The sequence below is a fragment of the Falco punctatus genome (genome assembly GCF_963210335.1).
Source record: "Falco punctatus genome assembly, chromosome: 2".
NCBI lineage: Eukaryota > Metazoa > Chordata > Aves > Falconiformes > Falconidae > Falco > Falco punctatus.
Window position 1 is genome coordinate 4,268,086 of NC_137581.1, and position 18,773 is coordinate 4,286,858.

General features: G+C 53.6%; 1 protein-coding gene across 1 annotated transcript in view; it reads left to right on the top strand.

Moving 5' to 3' along the window:
* Positions 1-3,771: 3,771 nt before the first annotated feature.
* The window catches only part of CAPN5 (calpain 5), a 57,568-nt gene continuing 42,566 nt past the window's right edge, over positions 3,772-18,773 (top strand). The window contains exon 1 of the mRNA XM_080374781.1: positions 3,772-5,233. Coding sequence (XP_080230907.1) covers positions 5,024-5,233 — 210 coding nt within the window. The 5' untranslated portion in view covers positions 3,772-5,023. The remainder of the gene's footprint in view (positions 5,234-18,773) is intronic.

Consider the following 18,773-nt stretch of genomic DNA (forward strand, 5'->3'; position numbering starts at 1 on the left):
CACCACCTGTGCCCGGCGCCAGCGGGATGTGACTCCATTCCCCACCACGCTCTGGGCCCGGCCACCCAGCCAGCTTGTTACCCAGCGCAGAGCACACCCGTCCCAGCCCTGGGCACCAGTTCCTCCAGGAGATGCTCTGGGAAACGGTGTCAAGGGCTTTGCTAAGGTCCGGGTAGGCACCATCCACAGCCTTTCCTGCATCCACCGGGTGGGTCACCCTGTCCTAGAAGCAGATCAGGTTCATCAAGCAGGACCTGCCTTTCATAACCCCACACTGGCTGGGCCTGATCCCCCAGGTGTCCTGCACGTGCCCTGTGAGGGCACTCAGGATGATCTGCTCTATAACCTTCCCCAGCACCGAGGTCAGGCTGACAGGCCTGTAGCTCCCCGGACCCTCCTTCCAGCCCTGCCTGTAGATGGACATCACACTGGCTGACGTCACGTCAAGTGGGACCTGCCCAGTCCTCCAGGACTGCTGGTAAATGATGGAGAGCGGCTCGGTGAGCACTGCCAGCAGCTCCCTCAGTGCCCTCGGGTGGATCCCACCCAGCCCCATGGACTTGTGCATGTCTCAGTGGTGTAGCAGGTCACTGGCCATTTCTCCATGGATTACGGGGGCTTCACTCTGTCCCTGTCCCTGTCTCCCAGCTCAGGGGGCTGGGTACCCCAAGAACAGCTGGTCTTACTATTAAAGACTGCTCCAAAGGCATTAAGTACTGTTGGGGTTCTGCAGACCTGCTGCAGACCCCAACAAAGTACCTCAGGCTTTTCCTCAGCTTGTGTCACTGTGTTTCCTCCCACATGCGATTAAGGATGTAGATTCTCCTTAGCCCTCCTTTTCTTGCTAATGTTTTTATAGAAACATTTTTAGTTGTCTTTTACAGCTGTAGACAGATTAAGTTCTAATTGTATGTTGGCCCTTCTCATTTTCTCCCTGCATAACCTCTCGACATCCCTGTAGTCCTCCAGAGCTGCCTGCCCCTTCTTCCAAACGTCACAAACTCTCCTTTTTCCCTGAGTTCCAGCCAGGCTGCTTGTCTTCCCCACCGGCTCATCTTTCAGCACGTGGGGACAGCCCGCTCCGGTGCCTTTTAAGTATTCTTTCCCGAAGATGTCCAGCCTTCCTGGGTCCTTCTCCGGTCAGGACAGCCTCCCCTGGGACTGTCAGCCAGGCCCCGCAACAGGCCAAGTCTGCCCTCCAGAAGTCCGAGGTGGCGGTTCTGCTGATCCCCTCCTTGCTTCTCCAGGAATTGAAAACTGTCGTGATCGCTGTGCCCCAGATGGCCTCCAGCCATCGTGTCACCCACCAGTCCTTCTCTGTCTGCAAACAGCAGGTCCCATGGGGGCCTTCCCTCGCTGGGTGCCTCACCAGCTCTGTCGGGAAGGTCTCTCCCACACACTCCAGCAACTCCCAGACTGTTCCCTCTCTGCTGATGGCATTTCCAGCAGGCACCTGGTAACTTGCAGTGCCCCATGAGAACAAGGGCTCCGATCGTGAGACTTCTCCCCGCTGCTTATAAAGCATTTCGCCTGCCTCTTCGTCCTGGTTGGGCGGTCTAGGACAGACTCCCACCATGATATCGGCCGTGTTGGCCTTCCCCGATTCTTACCTGTAAAGACTTGACCCTTTCATCACCATCATCAGACTCTAGATAAAAACACTTCCTAACATAAAGGGCTGCCCGACCACCTCTCTTTCCTTGTCTATCCCTTCTGAAGAGTTTATAGCTGTCCACTGCAGCACTCCAGTTCTGCCAGTCATCCCACCATGTTTTTGTAATGGCAACTATGTCTGTTGAAATTTTGAGGCCCAACAGGGCTGAGTGCCGGGCCCTGCCCGTGGGTCACACCAGCCCCCCACAGCGCTGCGGGCTGGGGGCAGGGGGCTGGGAACTGCCCGGCGGGGAAGGGCCTGGGGGGGCTGGTCGGCAGCCGGCTGGGCATGAGCCCCCCGTGTGCCCAGGTGGCCACGGCGGCCAGCAGCGCCCTGGCCGGTGTCAGCAGCAGCGTGGCCAGCAGGGCCAGGCAGTGCCCGTCCCCCTGTGCTGGGCCCTGGTGCGGCCGCCCCTCGAGCCCTGGGCTCAGCGTTGGGCCCCTCACCCCCAGACAGACCCGGAGGGGCTGGAGCGTGTCCAGAGCCGGGCAGGGGCTGGGGAAGGGGCTGCGGCACAGCTCGGGGGGGGGGGGGGGGGGGGGGGCAGGGGGAGCTGGGGGGGCTCAGCCCGGGGAAAAGGGGGCTCAGGGGGGACCTTATTGCTCTCTACAGCTGCCTGGCAGGAGGCTGCAGTGACGGGGTTGGTCTCTGCTCCCAGGTAACAAGCGACAGGACGAGAGGAAATGGCCTCAAGGTGCACCAGGGGAGGTTTACGTTGGAGATTGGGAAAAATTTCTTCCCCAGAAGTGTGGTCAGGCACTGGACCAGGCTGCCCAGGGTGGTGGTGATTCAGGTGTTTAAAAAACACGTAGATGCAGTTCTTAGGGACATGGTTTAGTGATGGCCTTGGCAATGCTGGGTTAATGTTGGACTTGATGATCTTAAAGGTCTTTTCCAATCTAAACAATTCTGTGATTTTATGTCATATTTATTCTGCTGTGCAACAGCTTCCAGCTCTTCCTGTTTGTTGCCCATGCTGTGTGCATTGGTGTGGATGTACTTCAGTTGGGCCATTGATCCCACCACCTTTCAGGGAGAGAAGCCCTAATTCCTATGTGACTATTCTCAGGTACTTCCGTGGTTTCCAACACACCAGTAACCCTAGCGTCTCCGTCCCCTGCCTCCACTGAGACAGCAGACCAAAGGATCTCACTAGCACACCGTCCCTCAAACATTGGTGTGCTGCCCCCAGGCTCTCCTCTAGAGAGCCTGGATTTATCCCTTTCCCCCTTCAAATCCAGTTTAAATGTCTTTCACTGAGTCCTGCTAACTCCTGCACAAGGATCCTTTTCCCACTTGGAGACAGTTACACCCCTCTGTGGCCAGCAGGCCTGGTGTCATGTAAACTGACCCAGGATCAAAAAACCTAAAATTCTGCCAGCAAGCTCAGAGCCAGGTATTGATCTGCTGGGTGTTCCTGTTTCTTCCCTCATCGTTCCCTGGAACTGGAAGGACAGGGGAGAACACCACTTGTGCTCCTGATCCCTTAACCAGTTGTCCCAAGGCCCAGAAGTCTCTCTTGATTGCCTTCGGATTTCTTGTTGCAACTTCATCGCTGCCCACCTGAAAAATCACTAATGGATAGTAACCTGAGGGCCATACCAGGGTGGGAAGCTTTCTCTTCACATCTTTAACTCAGGCCCAGGGAGGCACTAGACTTCCCTAAGAAGTGGGTCTTGTCTGCATATTGGCCCTGCTGTTTCGTTCAGAAGGGAGTCCCCTATGACAGCGACCCATCTTTTTTTCTTTATGGAAGCAGTTTTGACACAGGACATAGACCAACTTAACCTTGGTGACACCTCCATGCTAGACGAACCACCATCCTCATCGTTGTTTGGTTCTATTTGCAGAGCCTTGTACCATCATGCACAGGCACTTGGGATGGTGGGGTAGTCACAGAGGGGCTGTGCCTGCTGCCAGCCAGGAACTTGTCACCATTGTCCCCATTCCTTCAGTCGCTGTGTTCTGCCAGGAGGAGAGGACAGGGAATCCTCTGTGTCATGCATCCTGTCTCCTGTGGGGACTGTCCCAGGGAGACAGTCCTATAAAAGTCCTATAAAAGCCCAGGGAAAGTGGGGTGCAATTCCTATTGCTGGCAGGTTAACAGGGCAGGCTAACCTTTGGTCCTGGTTTTTTGTCATCTGAATGATTCTAATCACCCATAATTTTGAATATGAGAAGTTTATTCCCATCATTTACAACCATTCTCTTCATTTATTCTTCCCTTGCCATCTCTTTTTGGCCTAACTTACGATAAACCCTGAATACTGCCACTAAAGCTAGTGTGTCAAGTCAGAGCATCAGATCAGGGCTGCCCAATGCCAGAGAGTCTGTAAAACCCCACTGGCCCCTTCCCACCATGAGGGATGCACTTTTGGGTGGGTCATGTTTATTTTTCCCCTCCTGGATGTGTGTTTGTGGGCTGCAAGTGCATGTTTTCCAGCGTGGGGGAACAGCCAGTATCATAGGGACACAGCCGGTATCACCAGCCCTGTGAGACCTGTTGCATGTCCACCTCTGTGGATGTGGTGCAGGGGGCCCAAGTGCTTGCCCAGCCTTTGTCCCCCCTCCCCAGTGCCTCAGTTTCCCTCTTGCACAACAGAAAAAGGGAATAACGTTGGTCTTGGGCTGGAAAACATGTCTCCTTCAAGCCCTGTGGTCCTGCCCAACACCATTCCTGACTGGGGGACGTCCCCTCTGCACCCACATCCTGCAAGCCCTGATGACTCTCCCCTGCACCCTCCATGGGTGATGTCCTAACGCACCCCAGCTGCCTGGTGCCTGGGTGGCCCTGGTGTGCAGTGCCCAGCTGGTGTTGGCGCGTGGTGCCCCAGTTTGCCCAGTTCCCAGTCCCAGTGTAAGGTCCCAGGCACAGCCAGTAGGACCATGTCCCAGTGTCTAGTGCCAGGGCAATGCTGGTCCCAGTGCTGGTCCAAGTTCCAGTGCCTGGGAGGTCCCGGTGGCTGGTCCCAGCCCCCAGTACCTTGGTGGTGGTACTGGTGCCTGGGCAGCTCCAGTTTCCTGCTCCAGTCCCCCATTTGGGTGGTGCCAGCCCCAGTTCCCACTGATAGGCCCATTTCCCGGATGATCCCAGCTCTTAGGGCCTGGGCAATGCCGGACCCAGATCCTACTCCCCAGTGGGGTTCCCAGTTCACCAGACTGGTCCCCAGTCACAGGCGCAGGTTCTGGACCAGCGCCAGCCAGTGCCGCTCCCCATTTCCCGCTGCCAGGCGGTGACAGTCCCAGATCCCAGCGGTGGGGAGCGCCGCTTCCCGGTCCCAGTGCGCGTTCCCGATCCTGGTTCCTGATCCCGGTCCCCGGTCCCGGTGCCGGGTGCCAGTTCCCGATCCCGGTCTCCGTTCCCGGTGCATGTCCCCGTTCCCAGTGCCGGTCCCCCTTCCCGGTCCCCGGTCCCAGTGCCGGTCCCCGTTCGCGGTGCCGGTCCCAGCGCAGGCGCGGCGGCGGCGGCCGCTGCCCGCCCCGTCGGGGCGGTGCTTGCGGGAGGCGAAGCGCTGCGGGCAGCGGCGCGCCCGGAGCGGCGGCACCGGCCACCGGCATCGGGGCACCGGCACCGGGCAGGTAAGGCGAGCCCCGGCCCCGGGGAGCGGCGGGGGCGGCTTGTCCCTGCACCCCCCCGCTGCTGCTCCCGCGGCGGGGAGGCGGCTCCGCGCCCTGCCCGGGGGTCCAGCCACCCCCTCGGGGGATGCTCAGGTCACCTGTGGCTGTGGGAACCCCCGGGCAGCTGCATGCTGGGGGGTGGGGGTGTGTAAGATCGGGGGGGGGGGGGAACGCAAACAAAGCTATAAGCGGGCCCCCGCCCCCTCCCCTGCGCTGCCTTGCCGGGAGCACGGTGCTGCCCTTGCCTTTAGGGGGCGCTGGTGGGAGGTCGCGTTTTCGGGGACGCTGGAAGTCGGGGTGCGTGCGGCTGGTGCATCTGCAAGTCGCACCCCGGATGGTTAAAACCCCTCAGCTGCTCCCAGTCCGGCTTGTTTCTGCTGGCGGAGCCAAGCTGGGCAGAAACTTTCAGCCATGAGGCCTCGGTGCTGGCTGGAGAAGGAGGATTTCTGCACTGGGAAAAAACCCTGAGGTTTCAGTATTGTTCTTTGTTCCGTTTTTTTTTGGGACAAACGCAAGGGCTTTTAGAAAGTCTCATGGAAAGTTAAGGCGAGAGAGAGCTCCTGCCCGTGGGGCAGACCAGGCTGCTACTGGGGCGCAGGGCACTGGTGGCTTTTTGGATTTCTAAGCAGAGATGTGAATCTGAATTTCCCATATATCCCAGAGGTAGGAGGCACCATCCATTTCTCCCTTTCTTTTTGCCCTGAAAAATATAATTTCGGATCTGAGAAACCAGGCCGGTGCTTTCTGATGATGTCCGATCAGAAGTGGCTCCGGTCCTCTGTCCCTCACCTCCCACTCCAGTAGCTGCCAGGTGAGCACAGGCTGCTCGCCTGGCTCCGCAGATCCACCTGCATGCGATGCTTGGATTTGTTACTAATTATTAATTACTGATTACCATTATGTTTCTGCCTGGATGCTGTATTAGCTCTGAGCTTGGTGGGGAGTGCAGGCAGACATGGCAAACAGAGATGAAAGCAGGGCAGCAAGCACAGTGGGTCGCAGAGGATGCTGTTAAATCCTCAGCTGCTTTTCTTGCTGCATCCAGCAAGGACTGAGCTGCAGACTTTCCCCGGGGTGCTTTCATCTCCACCCACTCTTCCATCTTAGGGGGCTTGGATCCTCCTCCCGGGCTCAGCCTGGTGTCCGAGTGTGCTGAACTTGTGTTATACCGGGGTGAGGGCAACACAGCGTCCCTGCAGCTGCATCTCCCACACTCTGCACGTGGCTGTTGGGTAGCCCAAGGCAGATGCATCCATGCCCGCCCATGCTGCTCGGGGCAGCAGTGAACTGAGGAGGAGCAAGCTTACAGGTGCAGGTGAAAGCAGGTGTCACCTGTTGGGAGCATCCTTGGGGCTGCAAGAACCAGGGAGTGGGAAAAGCAGAGCCAGGTGAGGATGGAGGAGCACTGCCTGATTGGGGTGCTGACCACTTAGCTCCTGCTCAGTGCAACATCCTGCTATAGGCACGTATGTCCTGGTGCAATCTATTTCCCTCCCGGGAGCATCAGCTGCCTCCTTCTTCCTTAAGTAGCTCCTTAATGTGAATCGCCTGGGGCTCAGCTCCAGCCCGTGAGCCAGGCAGCAGGGTTGCAAAACCCAAGAGGGGCTGATGCATGCTCTTTGAGAGACCCTCTGTCCTTGGGAGCTGGATGTGAGGTCTAAATTCTGTCTGCAACAGGTGTGTGCATACAGATGCTGCTGTGTACGTGGGGGCTGGCTCGCTTGGTGTCTGGTGCTTGCCAGGAGTCATGTGCTAGAATTGGTTGGGAAAAACTTTCTCGTTGGCAGCAGAGTTGAGGATCAAGGCATTAGTGAAAGGAAAAGCAGGTTTTGAGGAAGGCAGCAGGGCTTCTATAGCAGGCCCTGCTCAGAGTAGAAATCAAGCCCCTTTATCATGTCTTAGGGACACCCCATGTGACATGCAGAAGCAAAGCGGTGACACCTAAAAAAGAGGCAAAGCAACATGACTAAGGCACTTGGGAGGTTTGTGGCAGACTCAACTCCAACCCTGCTGTCTGCCATCTGCCCCCCCGCCCTTGCCCATTCTGGTAAGAAATTACTTAGGTGGGGCTTTGACATGGCCGTGAGCCCAGCAAAATCCCTGGGTGGCTGCCGTCTCCCCTGCAGCGCTGTCTGTTCAAGGCAGCTCTTCCAGCTGGTGATGGATGCCCATGGAGAGCTACCTCAGGCATCCTCAAGCCCTGAGGTGGGATGGTGGGGTGGTGGAACCCTAGGACTGTTACCAAGGGGGCTGTGCTTTGCCTGTGGGTTTGCTCTCCTTTTTAGGCAAAGGAGATGATACAGGTCTCCTTTGGACTTGAAGGGGCTTTACACACCTGGCATGCGGGAGTATGTCAGTGGAGAAGACTTCTGCCAAGGGGTGGGGTGGGGTGGCTAGGGAAGGTGGCAAAGGACACTGCTGGATGGATTAACCCCATGCAGGAGAGCTTAAATCTGCTTGAAGCTTTTAAGGGAAGATCTGAGCTCATTCTCTTTTTTAATGCTGTGATTAACCTGCAAAACCAAGCTGAGAGGCACCATCCGTATGGGGTGGATGCGCTGCTCGGCCAGAGGGAAGGGGCTGACCTCGAGGGTGAATTGCAGTGTGTGGGCACGTCCTCTAGGACATCTATCAGTGGGACACTGTATGGCTGGGCTTTGTGCTATGTTTGGAGGCTGAATCATGTTGGGACAGCCGAGACTGGGGGTTCAGGGCCTGTTGGTGCTGGGTGCCACTGGGAGTACTGCAAAAAGGCAAGGGGAACCAGGCAAAGGGTGTTTCTGGGACAGGGTTATGGAAGAGTTAACACGGAGGAATGGGGCTTTGAGATCTGGTGCTTGAGAGGGATTAACTCAGCCTGGAGCAGGTGCAGTGAATCTGGGCTGTGAGGCTGATCAGAGGGATGGAGAGCTATTATACCAGGCTATAAAAGCTCAGCGAAACAAAGGCAGAGAGGGGATGTGCTTGCTGAGTATAAATACATCCGAGGGGTGAACACCAGGGAAGCAGAAGAGCTATTTAAACTGGAGGACAGGATTGGCGTGGGGACAAATGGGTGTGAATTCATTTAATTTAGCTTGGGAGGCTTATCTAGAGGCTCTGCAATTGCATCCCATCGGAGGAGGCTAGGAGAGTGTGAATTAGAGCACATTACCTCTCCTCTAAGGTGCCTGACTATGATATGAGGAGGATTTGGGGCTTGTCAATGTAGGAGGCCAGGACCCTCTGGTCCAGACACCCGGTCCTGGTATCTCCTTTGGGAAGGGCTGTTAGCCAAGCAGGTCTCACCACCTGCCTCATGCAGGACCAGACCAGGCACAAAGCAGATGAAGCCCAGCCATGTCACCGAGATAGTTTTTTTTGTCTTTGATTATGCCTCAAAAAATCCCAGCTGTCCCTTCCCTGGTCGCTGTACAGATTAATAACAAAGCATCTATGCTTTAAGAAGGCTTTGGATCTGATCCCAAGAGATTTAGATAGTGTTTGTGCTGGAGTATGGTGATATTAAGAATGGCTGCATCCTCAAAATCTGCTCATACTTGTGCTTTCATTACTGGCTAATTTTGGCCAGTCCAGGGGTGCTAAGACCCCTCTCCTGATGCTTACTCCAAGCAAGGCAGCAGCAGGTTAATACAGGGAGAATGAGAAGGATACAGCTGTGCCTTGAAGGCTGGGGGATCAGGCACTCTCCCTCCTCCTCACTAGTATTCGGAGGTGTCAACTCCTTTCTCTGCAGATGTCCAGAAGTGAAGCAACTTCCATACTTGCAGGAGGGTTTCAGCCCCCAGAGAGGCGTCCATGGTCCTTTGCTCGTGCTGTGGTGTCATTTGGCACGCTTGGGTACCGTTTATTTGCTGATGTCTCCATGCCTTTGCCTGCTCTTCTGAGCTGCTTGTGGAGCACAAAGGCTCAGCGATGGGCTTGCATTGACCTGCTTCAGGCCAGGCGGTGCTCCTCCATCTCCTGGCCCCGCAGGCAGAGTCACGGATGGGGAATGAGGTGCAGTGATTACTCTGGCTCTGCACACTTCCAGTTGATTACCCAGGGAGAAAGGGCCAGACTCTGGGCGCTGCAGAAAATGGACGCAGACCCATTGGATTCATGGGGGCTGATTTTCACAACAGTCGGACATCTGTCTGGCTGCAACATTAACCCTTCCCCTGCTCTTAGCTCTCCTCTTTGCACCATGAAGCCTTTTCATCCATAGGTTATTCCTGCTAAAATTGGCTTAGACTGTAGGAGAGACCCCCGTTCTGGTGCCTCAGTATAGGCGTAACTTCTTGAGGTCGTGGTGGAATAGGGATGCTTGCCATTGAGTTTTTCTCCCCCTATGGGAAAAAAAGTCCTTTCTGCTCCACACTCTGGGACCCAGGAGGTTTTAACAGTTTTTGCCATTCTGCACTACGCATTAGTTTTCAGCCAGTATTGCAGATCTTCATGCTTTGGGGATCCTCCTGTGCTGGAGAAGTGACAGATGATACCACTGCAAAGCCATGCTGGAAGCCCACGGGGTTTGCAGCATGTAGGTCAGAGAACCAGCTCCTTTGGGCCTGATCCAGCCCTTCAGAGGGGGCTGGACTGAGCTCCTCACCCCCTGCCTGCTCGTGCATCCCTTAGGCAGCTTTCATGTGCTCTAGGAGGCATGTCCCAATTCAATAACACTTTGATGCATTTTACCTTAAAATACTCTTCTGGCACAGAAAAGCACTCCCTGCCCCTTCGTTTGTCCTTGCGCAAAAATGACCAGACTTAGTCCTCGTGCCGTCCATCTGAGCGTTGTCTCTGCTCTCTCAAGTCCTGTGACTGCAATCAGTCATGAACGTAGGTTATGGGGAGAGCGGACTGTAAAGCATCCCAACCACCTTAACTCAGCCCCACGCTGGGAGGCTGGCAACCTTAGTGGGAAGCTCCGAAATGGTGTACGGGAGAGAGCTTCTTCTCCCCACCCTGCAGGGACCTCCTTAGCTGATCGGGCAGATTGTCTCCTTGGCTGGCTGCGGCTGACCCTCAGATGAGGGAGGCTGTAGCCCCGGTTTATTCCTTTAAGGTTTATCCTCTAATCTGGCTGTAAGTAACCAAACAAGACTGTGGCAGCCCAGGGCAGGGCTATGCTTTTACCACCAGGGAAAGGGACACGTAATACTCTCTATGGAGTTACAACATGACAGACAGCAGGTCTCTGATCACTGGGTGAAAAGGGTAAGGGCTCTGCTGCTGCCTGGCCTTCCCTTAAACCAGGATGCTTTTTCCCCACTGTGTTTTTGTTGTTGCTGGGTTTTTTGGTTGTAACTCTAGATAATTCATACAATGAATTCCCTGGCTGAGAAAACGTATTGCTCTGTTGCAGTTAGCACCCTCCACTCCAGCTGACATTGCATTTCTACTTGTTTGGGGTTCCTTGGCTCCTCGGTGCAGGATGCAGGTGGCTCTGGTTGACTCCATCCCTTCTCAGCCCAGCCTGAGCTGTTCCACCGTTGCCCCCAGACCCCATACAGAGAAGGAAGCACCCCTGTTTGTCCCACAGGATTTCGGGTTGCTTTGTTTTATTTTGTGCAAGCCACACCCTGGTAAGCAAGAGCTGCTTACAAAGTATTTGCAGGCTTGCTGCTCAGAAAGCCTTGCAGAGCTGGTCCTACCAGTTGTCTGAGTATGTGTAAGTATTGTAAGGCTTGCTCCGGGGTGATAAAGGGACGTGATTTCTCTGCCCAGCAAAGGGAAGTCTTGCACTGGTACAAGCTGCAGCTGCAAACTCGGCTCTTGCAGAGCCAGGCCACCCGCTGCTGTGTGGGCGTTGGATGGGGATGGTGTCTGTTGGCTGCTCGCCTGGCAAGTCTTGCCTTCGGCTGCCCGGCAGGTCTTCGTGCAGGAGCAGGAGAGCAGTGATTTGTGCCTAATGCGGGGCTGTGGCCGTGGCTGCAGTGAGTTCCTGTCCCATGAGGGGAAGCGAAACCCTTCCCCACGTCAGGGTACATCTGGTACATACCCTGTGAGTTGCTGCTGCAGTTCAGGGCTGCAGCAGCATGAGGGTATCTGAAGAGATATGGAGCAAGGACTTCCAGCAGGATGCTTGCTCTGTACCTCCATCCCAGAGCCCTGTGCCCGGCCCGTGGTCTCCCGCTTGCCGTTAACTGTGTGGTAGTAACATGCCCTGAGCAACCTCCTTGCAGATAAGCTGGTGCCTGCTCCAGCTTCGGGCAGAGTTTCCAGTTTCCATCAGAGCGGTGACAGACGTTATCACTGGGGTGAGAGCAGGGGTGATGGATCCAGCTGCCAGCCGTGGCAGCAGGAGTAAGCACAGCCATGCTGGGCTCCAGCAAAGCAGGAGAGCTTAAAAAGAGCAGAAAACCTCATCGGGGAGAAATCTTTTGAGCTGGGTGGACAGCTGCTTTTTATCCTGCCTGTGTAGGGTCTCCCCTGATGCTGCTGCCTGTAATCCTGGCCTCTGGGAGATGTACCTCAGGGGCAGCCCTGGGAAGGTGAATGCCACAGGGCAGTGGATGCTCTCAGAGGAGCGGTGATTTTGGATTTTAGCCCCAAACGCGAGGTTGGAGTTGCAGTATGAGGAGCAGGGTTTTGGTCTTACTGTTCAGGCTTGTGGCTTGGCGATGGGTTAGTTTGACCTGGGGAGCCTGCCTGAGGGCACAGCTCAGGCTGCTAAGAAAGGGCTAGCAAAGGGCAGGGTCTTTTTCTGGGTTACCACAGGAAGGGACCCAGAAGACCATGTGGAGCCCATGGGTGCAGAGTCCTACCTTGCCCTCTGGACCACATGGAGCAGGATGACATGGGGATGCAGCACATCCTGATGGCTGATCCTGTTACAGAAGTGCTGGGAAGCAAACGCAAACAAAGGGGAGCATGACCCCCTACCCAGGTCATGTTGAGATGGTGCATGGAGACCTCTTGCACGTTCTGGAGCCTGCTGTACCTTGTGAAATGGATCAGTCTCTCCCTGAATATTTCTGCTGTGCACAGTGTCTCCACAGCAGGAGACAGTCTGTCCCTACCCTAGCAAATATTGCACTGCTGTGGCGTGTCAGCCACGGTGCATAGCAGGAGTGGTGCTGTGGTGTTTGGTTGGCTTTGGTCATCCAGCTGTAGGTCATGGACCAGATGTGTCTCACAGGAGGTATCCATCCAGCCTCCCGCTACTTGACAGGGAAGATGCTTGGTAGGGAGATGAGGCTGAATGGAGGTAAGCTGCGGTGCTCAGCATCGTGACCTGTACCCGTCTCCCTGGGCGAGGGAAGTGGCATCTAGTCCCTCCTGGTGAAAGGCTGCAGCCTTTCAGCTCCGAGGGCAGCGTGGCAAACTCTTGCCTCTATGTTAGAGAAGAGCAGCACTGCTGAAATAAAGGAATAAGGGGGCAAAAGTTGACTGGGAGGTTGGGGTTGTTACAGCATCCAAGGCAGAAACACAACTCGGAGAGCTCAAACGGAGACATCGGGATCTTACGTTCAGACCTTTCAGCTTGCAAGAGCTGTGTGGCTCCAGTAACGAAGATTTCTAATAAACCCCACACATCTGAGGTGATCCAGTTGACCTGAGAGAGGCTTCCCTCTTCAAAACACTTAACAAATTGAGTTGCCACAAGCCTTTAAATACCACTTTTGTACTCGCAGTGCTGTGGAGGAGTCACAGAAAGGAAAACTTATTAAAGGCAGGGAGGGAAAAGGAGGTAAATTAAAAAAATGGCTGATCTTGCTGGCACATCCTGAAGGTTTTGCAGACAAGGAGAATGCTCTTCTGAAGTCAGGCAGTACCTAGGTGTGGTCTGGATATTTGCTGTTGTGGCTATGGGATTTATAGGACGTGGGGCTCAGGAAAGGGCTGGCAAGGGGGTTATGAGCCTCTCAAAGGGGAAAACTGAAAACGGAGGACCCAAGCAGGCGGCAGGCAAGGAGCAGAGTGCCTCGGTGCTTTTATTCAGGTCTAGATCATGCAAAGAGGAAATACTAAAACTGTTTATTAGCCAAAGCTGGGAGAAGTTGTCTTGGCAGAGGTTTGAGTCCTGACTTGGGTCCAGGAGCTGGAGGGTTGGGACAAAGCCAATCCTCTGTGGGGTGTGGAGCCCATCATCAGAAGCAGTGGGGAGCGAGGAGCCCTCGCTGGCTGAAATTGCAGGTGATGGTTGAATCCTGCTTGGTTTGAAGTGGAGCAGGTCAAGGGACACATTTCTGGTATGGCCAGGAGTCTCTCAGGAGGACACCTGAAGGACTTGGTTGTACCTCCAGGCCTCCAAGAGGACAGTTTTGGGCTCTGCCTGCAGCCAAGGGGTGAAGGTGAGGGAGAGAGAAGAAACCCGTAGCCCTGGGGAAGGTGTTGGTGTTATGACGTGGTCTGGGCTGAAACTGCAGCAGGGATGCTTAGGATCAGCCAGAAGGACAAATAGCACAGCTTGTCTGGGAGGGATGATCTTGTAGGATCCAGCTGCCTTGATTCTGTCTTTTGCAGAGTAGCTGCAGCCCTGTTATCTCTTCTGCTCCTCAGGCATGCGTCTCTGCATCTTTTGAAGTTCAATTGCTTTAATTATCCTAGAGGCTGCAGAAGCTATGGAAGGCAGAGCATTTGTGTGGAGACGTGCTGCATTTTATCTGTGCTAATGATGAGTTTTCTGAATGAATTTTCCGGTTACCCAAATCCCTTAGTTAAGCACCTCTGTGACCCATAATGCTCAAGAAGAAGGCTCTCTAGGCTACCTCAAGTGGTGCCCTGTGCTGCTTCTGTCCTTCCCTCTAGCCATACCACAAAGGTACAGGTCTGTCTTTAGACTATAATTTTTTTGCCCAGCTGGCAAGAAAAACAGCACAAGTGTATTGACGTGGTGCAGGGCTTCCAGTGGAGTCAGTGTGACCAGATTTAAAAGAATCTGGTCCAGACATTCAATTAGAAGTCCTGAATAAATAATAGAAATATATGTTCAGTCCACTCCTGCAAAGATAGCATCCTTTGGGTTTGGTTTTTTTTTTTTTTTTTTTTTTTTTTTTTTACCAACGGTGATCAAAATGGATGCTGAGAAGGGCTCAGCACTCCTGTAACCTCATGGGGTGGGTGGTCTGTGTTCAAAGCAGTGCATGTGTGGGGTGACAGCCCTCTTGGAATAAGCAAGGTCCATGTGGCTGGATGACCATAGATGGAGGTGGCTCAGTTCTGCATGTGTGACTGCTCTTCCTAGGCTGTGTTTCTCCAGTGCCTGAAAACCTGCTCTGAGTGAGCAATGCCATGTTTGAACCTAGACCTTACTACGTGAGTCCAGCCCCACATCCCTGTGCTACTCCATCCTGGTTTGAGCTGCTGTATATAAAGCTGGGGGAGCCCTGGAGAAGGTTCCCGCCACCAGGAAGGGTTGTTTGGGGAAGCCTCAGGGCTGCTGAGGAGCTCAGGAGTGCTTTGTTGTTGCTGGTGCTCTGTGCTGCTCCTGGCAATTATTAACCAGGGTCAAGGTCTGGGTGCTGGGCCACGGAAGGGTTAGCAAAGCAGAGCAGTGCATTTCTCCAGGGGCTGGGTGTAGGCAAAGCCCATTAATTCACCTTTCGGTGCCTGTCCTGCAACCTCTGCTGATCTACAAGGGTTTTTAACTCTGCTGTGGTCTGGAGAACAAGCCTATTGTAACATGTGCTTGCCATGGTAAAGCTGGCCCAGGGCTTGAACAGGACCTGGGGCTGTGCTGGGGGATACCCAAAACTGAGCTTTTACGTTTTCCCCAAAGCATGAGTGGGTTGGGATGAACTGGACCCAGAGTGGTGAATATCTTCAGCTCCCCTCTGCATGCCTCAGCCAATCCTGGCTGCTTGGTGACACGTTCTAGCCTTCCTCTTCCCCCTGTTTGTAGGTCTGTCCTTCTGCCATCTCCTTCTGCTGTTCTTCCACCCCTGTCCCTGCTAGTCCTGTGTCTCTCCAGCCTCCTGCTTTTCCCAGCCTGATTGGGAATGCTGCCACCAGCTTTGCTTTGAGCTTGTTACTCCTGCCTGTGCCAGGATGCCTTCAAACATATGTCCTGGTCCCATCTGACCTTAACGTCTGTGCTGAGCAGAAGGGCCAGTCTGGCTGGTGCCACAAACACATCTTGTGTGCAATGCTCTTGCCAGGCAGTGCTTGCCACCAGCACAGGGTTATTAGGGTGTTTACGGTTCAGGGCTGCCCTTTCTTCCTGCAGCTCCAACAGCGACTGTTTGCAAATGGTGACTCATACCTGCAAGGAACGAGGAACTCCTGATGCCAAAGGTGTCCCCAGTGTGAGTTATCCAAGCAAAAGGGAACTCCTGGCCATCACACCCAGCTGGTTCCTTGATTCCCAGACCCCCAGACTCCCATTAACCCCAGCCTTCCCAGGAAAAAACATACACAAAGGCTGCACATACCCAAGCCCTCTTGCTGGCTCTGTCTCCCTGCGCTGTCTTCTTGCCATTAAGCAACAAGGGAGCAATGTTCTGGAGGGAGAAAACCAGAGGAAATAAAGGCAGCATGATAAAAATCACCGTGCATTACTGGAAACAGCCTCCAAATCCGACATACTCTCTGTGGCCGATTTTGTGCGGATGTGGCCAGCCAGGCTTGCCTTGGTGATACGGAGTCACATGCACTAATTCTCTGCTAGGATGAGTGACCCTGGCTCCTTCCCTGGCAGTGCTGCAAATGCATTTTAAATGAAAGACTACTTTTTTTCCCGAGTTTTTTGCAGTAATAGCCAGCTGCTAGACAGTAACTTCCTCTTTATGTCTCTGAGTGCTTTGCAGGAGGGACCAGCATCCCTGCAGATGGAGGATGATGCTTTTTCCCACTCCACAGAGGAGGAGATGTCATCAGGGAGCATTTGCTGTACTTAGCCACTTTTGCAGAAAGCTTATCGATACAGCAAGTTTACCCAGAACAAACAGCCTCTAACCACATCAAGGATTTTTTTGAGACTAAATCCACTATGCCGAGTTTCTGAGGGGGAGCGGCTGGTCCTCATGTACATGCGTGCAAGATTAACCCTCTGGCTAAACAGTGCTGTGTTCAGGTGTCCGGATTCTGATCCCACCTCTGCTGCAGTAAATTACTGACAAAAGTCAGAACTTGATATAAATATAATTAAGAGTAAAAATGGTTGTTCCACCTTTAGCCTAGTGGAGTTTTTAGCTCTTAGAGGAGAACAGGGATACCACCGGATGAAGGGAAGAGATAAAGCACAGAAAGGCTCATTCTGTTTTCTATTCTTCAGCAGTTTTGTTTCAGCAAGTAACCACTGTAAATGCTCGTTAATTTGCATTTTGGCTAAAGCAGCTGCTCTGGAAAGATGCCCAACTCTGCTCAGAAACATCTGGAGGTGAACTACCTATAAATTCCCATAGGAATTAGCTCCCCTGGTTAACCGCAGTCAATTTAAGAAGAAATAATGTCTTTTTTTCTAATTTTCGTCAGTGTAGCTTCACCTCCCAGTCCTTCTGGACATTGCTAATGCAGGATGCTATGCGGTGCGGCTGGCTCTGGGCCATGGCACTCCGACTCCAAGCCAAAACTACGGTAGATGTACAACTGGGAGTGGGAAAGGGCTTTGGGGATGCAGCTCAGACCTGCTGTGGACCATGTGCTGCCGGTCCTGATAGCCTTTCAATGGGACTGTCACTTTTTAGCCTGTGACTTGGGGCTTTTTTGTTCATAGACATGTTGGCTAAAAGGTGTGGAGCGCTTATCTTGTGTTCAGTGTAGAGAGTGATTCACGGTTCAACTGCATCTTCCCTGGTTTCTGGAGAAAAGGCATGTGAAGCTGTCCTTGTGTCGGCAGCATCTCCCACTGCTGAGCTGGACTTTTGTGTTAGCAGGTGGAAGGTCAACCCCAGTGTTGTCCTGTGTCTGTCAACAGAAACACCCAAGGAGACTGGAAAAAAAATTAAATAACATTTTTAGGAAGAGCCTGGCTGCTCTGAACACCCTGCTATTGGGCTGCAGTGTTGTAGGTTGCCCCTACCAGGTTGCACCTGGTTGCAGACTGGGCAACCACATGCCTGGTTCCTGCTTCATCTTCTTGGCTGATGCTATGCCTTTACAATGTGATATCAAACATATCTCGTGTTTAATGAGAACAGAGCTGGAGAACACGGGCCAGCAGATCCTGTCCTCTAAGGACAAAGTGTTTTGTCTGACCTAGAGGCAGACAACTGCAGAATCTCCAAGCAAGGAGCCCTTTGCTCCTGGACGGGGTGCAGACTTGAGATAAAGCAAGTGTGGTTAGCCTGTGCCAGATAGCTGTGTGGTACAGGAGCCTCTGAGCTGGAAGGGAAGGAGAGTAAGCAGTCTGTGGGGGAGGAAGGAAGAGCTTTTCAGCAAGTACCTGGTCCTGGCCAATGCAAGTGCTTTCAATCCTTCTCCCCCATTGCAGTGCTCAGAGCCCTGATCGTTACCAGCTGGCAGGAGCTGGAATGCCTGGATGATGCTGGAGGTGAAAAGGGCCAGTGTGCAACACCCCTGAGTCATAAGTCTGGCTCAGTCCTCCAACAAAATAGTTTCCTGTTTAACTCCTTCAGGGTTGGACTGAAGTTGGGCTCAGGCCACTGTTGCCACAAATTTGGCTCTGCTAAGAGCTGTGAGTGCAGATTCCCCTCCCTGCTCACACACAAACACACTCATGTGCAAGTGTAGGGTTGTTAATTTGGACCAGGCATGAAAACGCCCAGTTCTTGTGCTCCTGGAGCATCCTAGCTCAGTGCAAGAAGGCAAAGAGTAATTAGACAGCCCTTAAGCATTTTAATGTGGCAGATCTGAAGTTCAGCCTGGTCAGCATGAAATTAGAGTAATGGACTTTAATACTGCCCTAAGAACATATCCCCTATCCCTTCGTTTTAATTATTTTTCAAGTTTGTTCATTTTTTTAAATTATTCTGAACAATATCATTTCTTGTTCTGCATGACATTTCCTTTGTAGCTCAAACCCATCTCTGCCCTCTCATGTGAGAGCAGCCCCGCAGCGAGGACAGATGGCTGTCTAGGTGACAGTCACTGTGGGTTGGGACAGGAGGGCAAGGCCCTTTTCTCCCAGGTAAATTTGGGCAGCAGAAAGGCTGGAGCACCTCGGTCGAGAGCACCGCGGTCCTGTTCTCATAGGGATGGACATTGCTCAGGGTGTCTCGTGGAAGTCAGAGTTGCAAGGGTCATTGGAAAATACAGCTCCAAGCTGTCATTGCAGAGCTGCCTGGGGAGGAGCAGTAATTTTATGAATGAGCAGCCAGTGCCAGCACTCAGCCACGGGACAGACTGTGGAGCAGCGTCCAGCATCTCCTGCGTCAAACCCATAACTCCTGCCTTAACTCAAGCGTGGCTTTTCGAAAGGCACCACACCTCCCTCCTCTCCTTTCCAGGCTCCCTTCCTATATCTCTCTGGTTCTGTCTGCACACCCTCCCGTGGAAATGTCCTTGTCCATCTGTCAACCCAGCTCATGCAACAGTCCAAGCATCTCTGCTTGGACTCGGCATCCTGCATCTCAGTCCAAAGCAGCATCCTTCTCTCTCAGCCTGTTGTATTCAT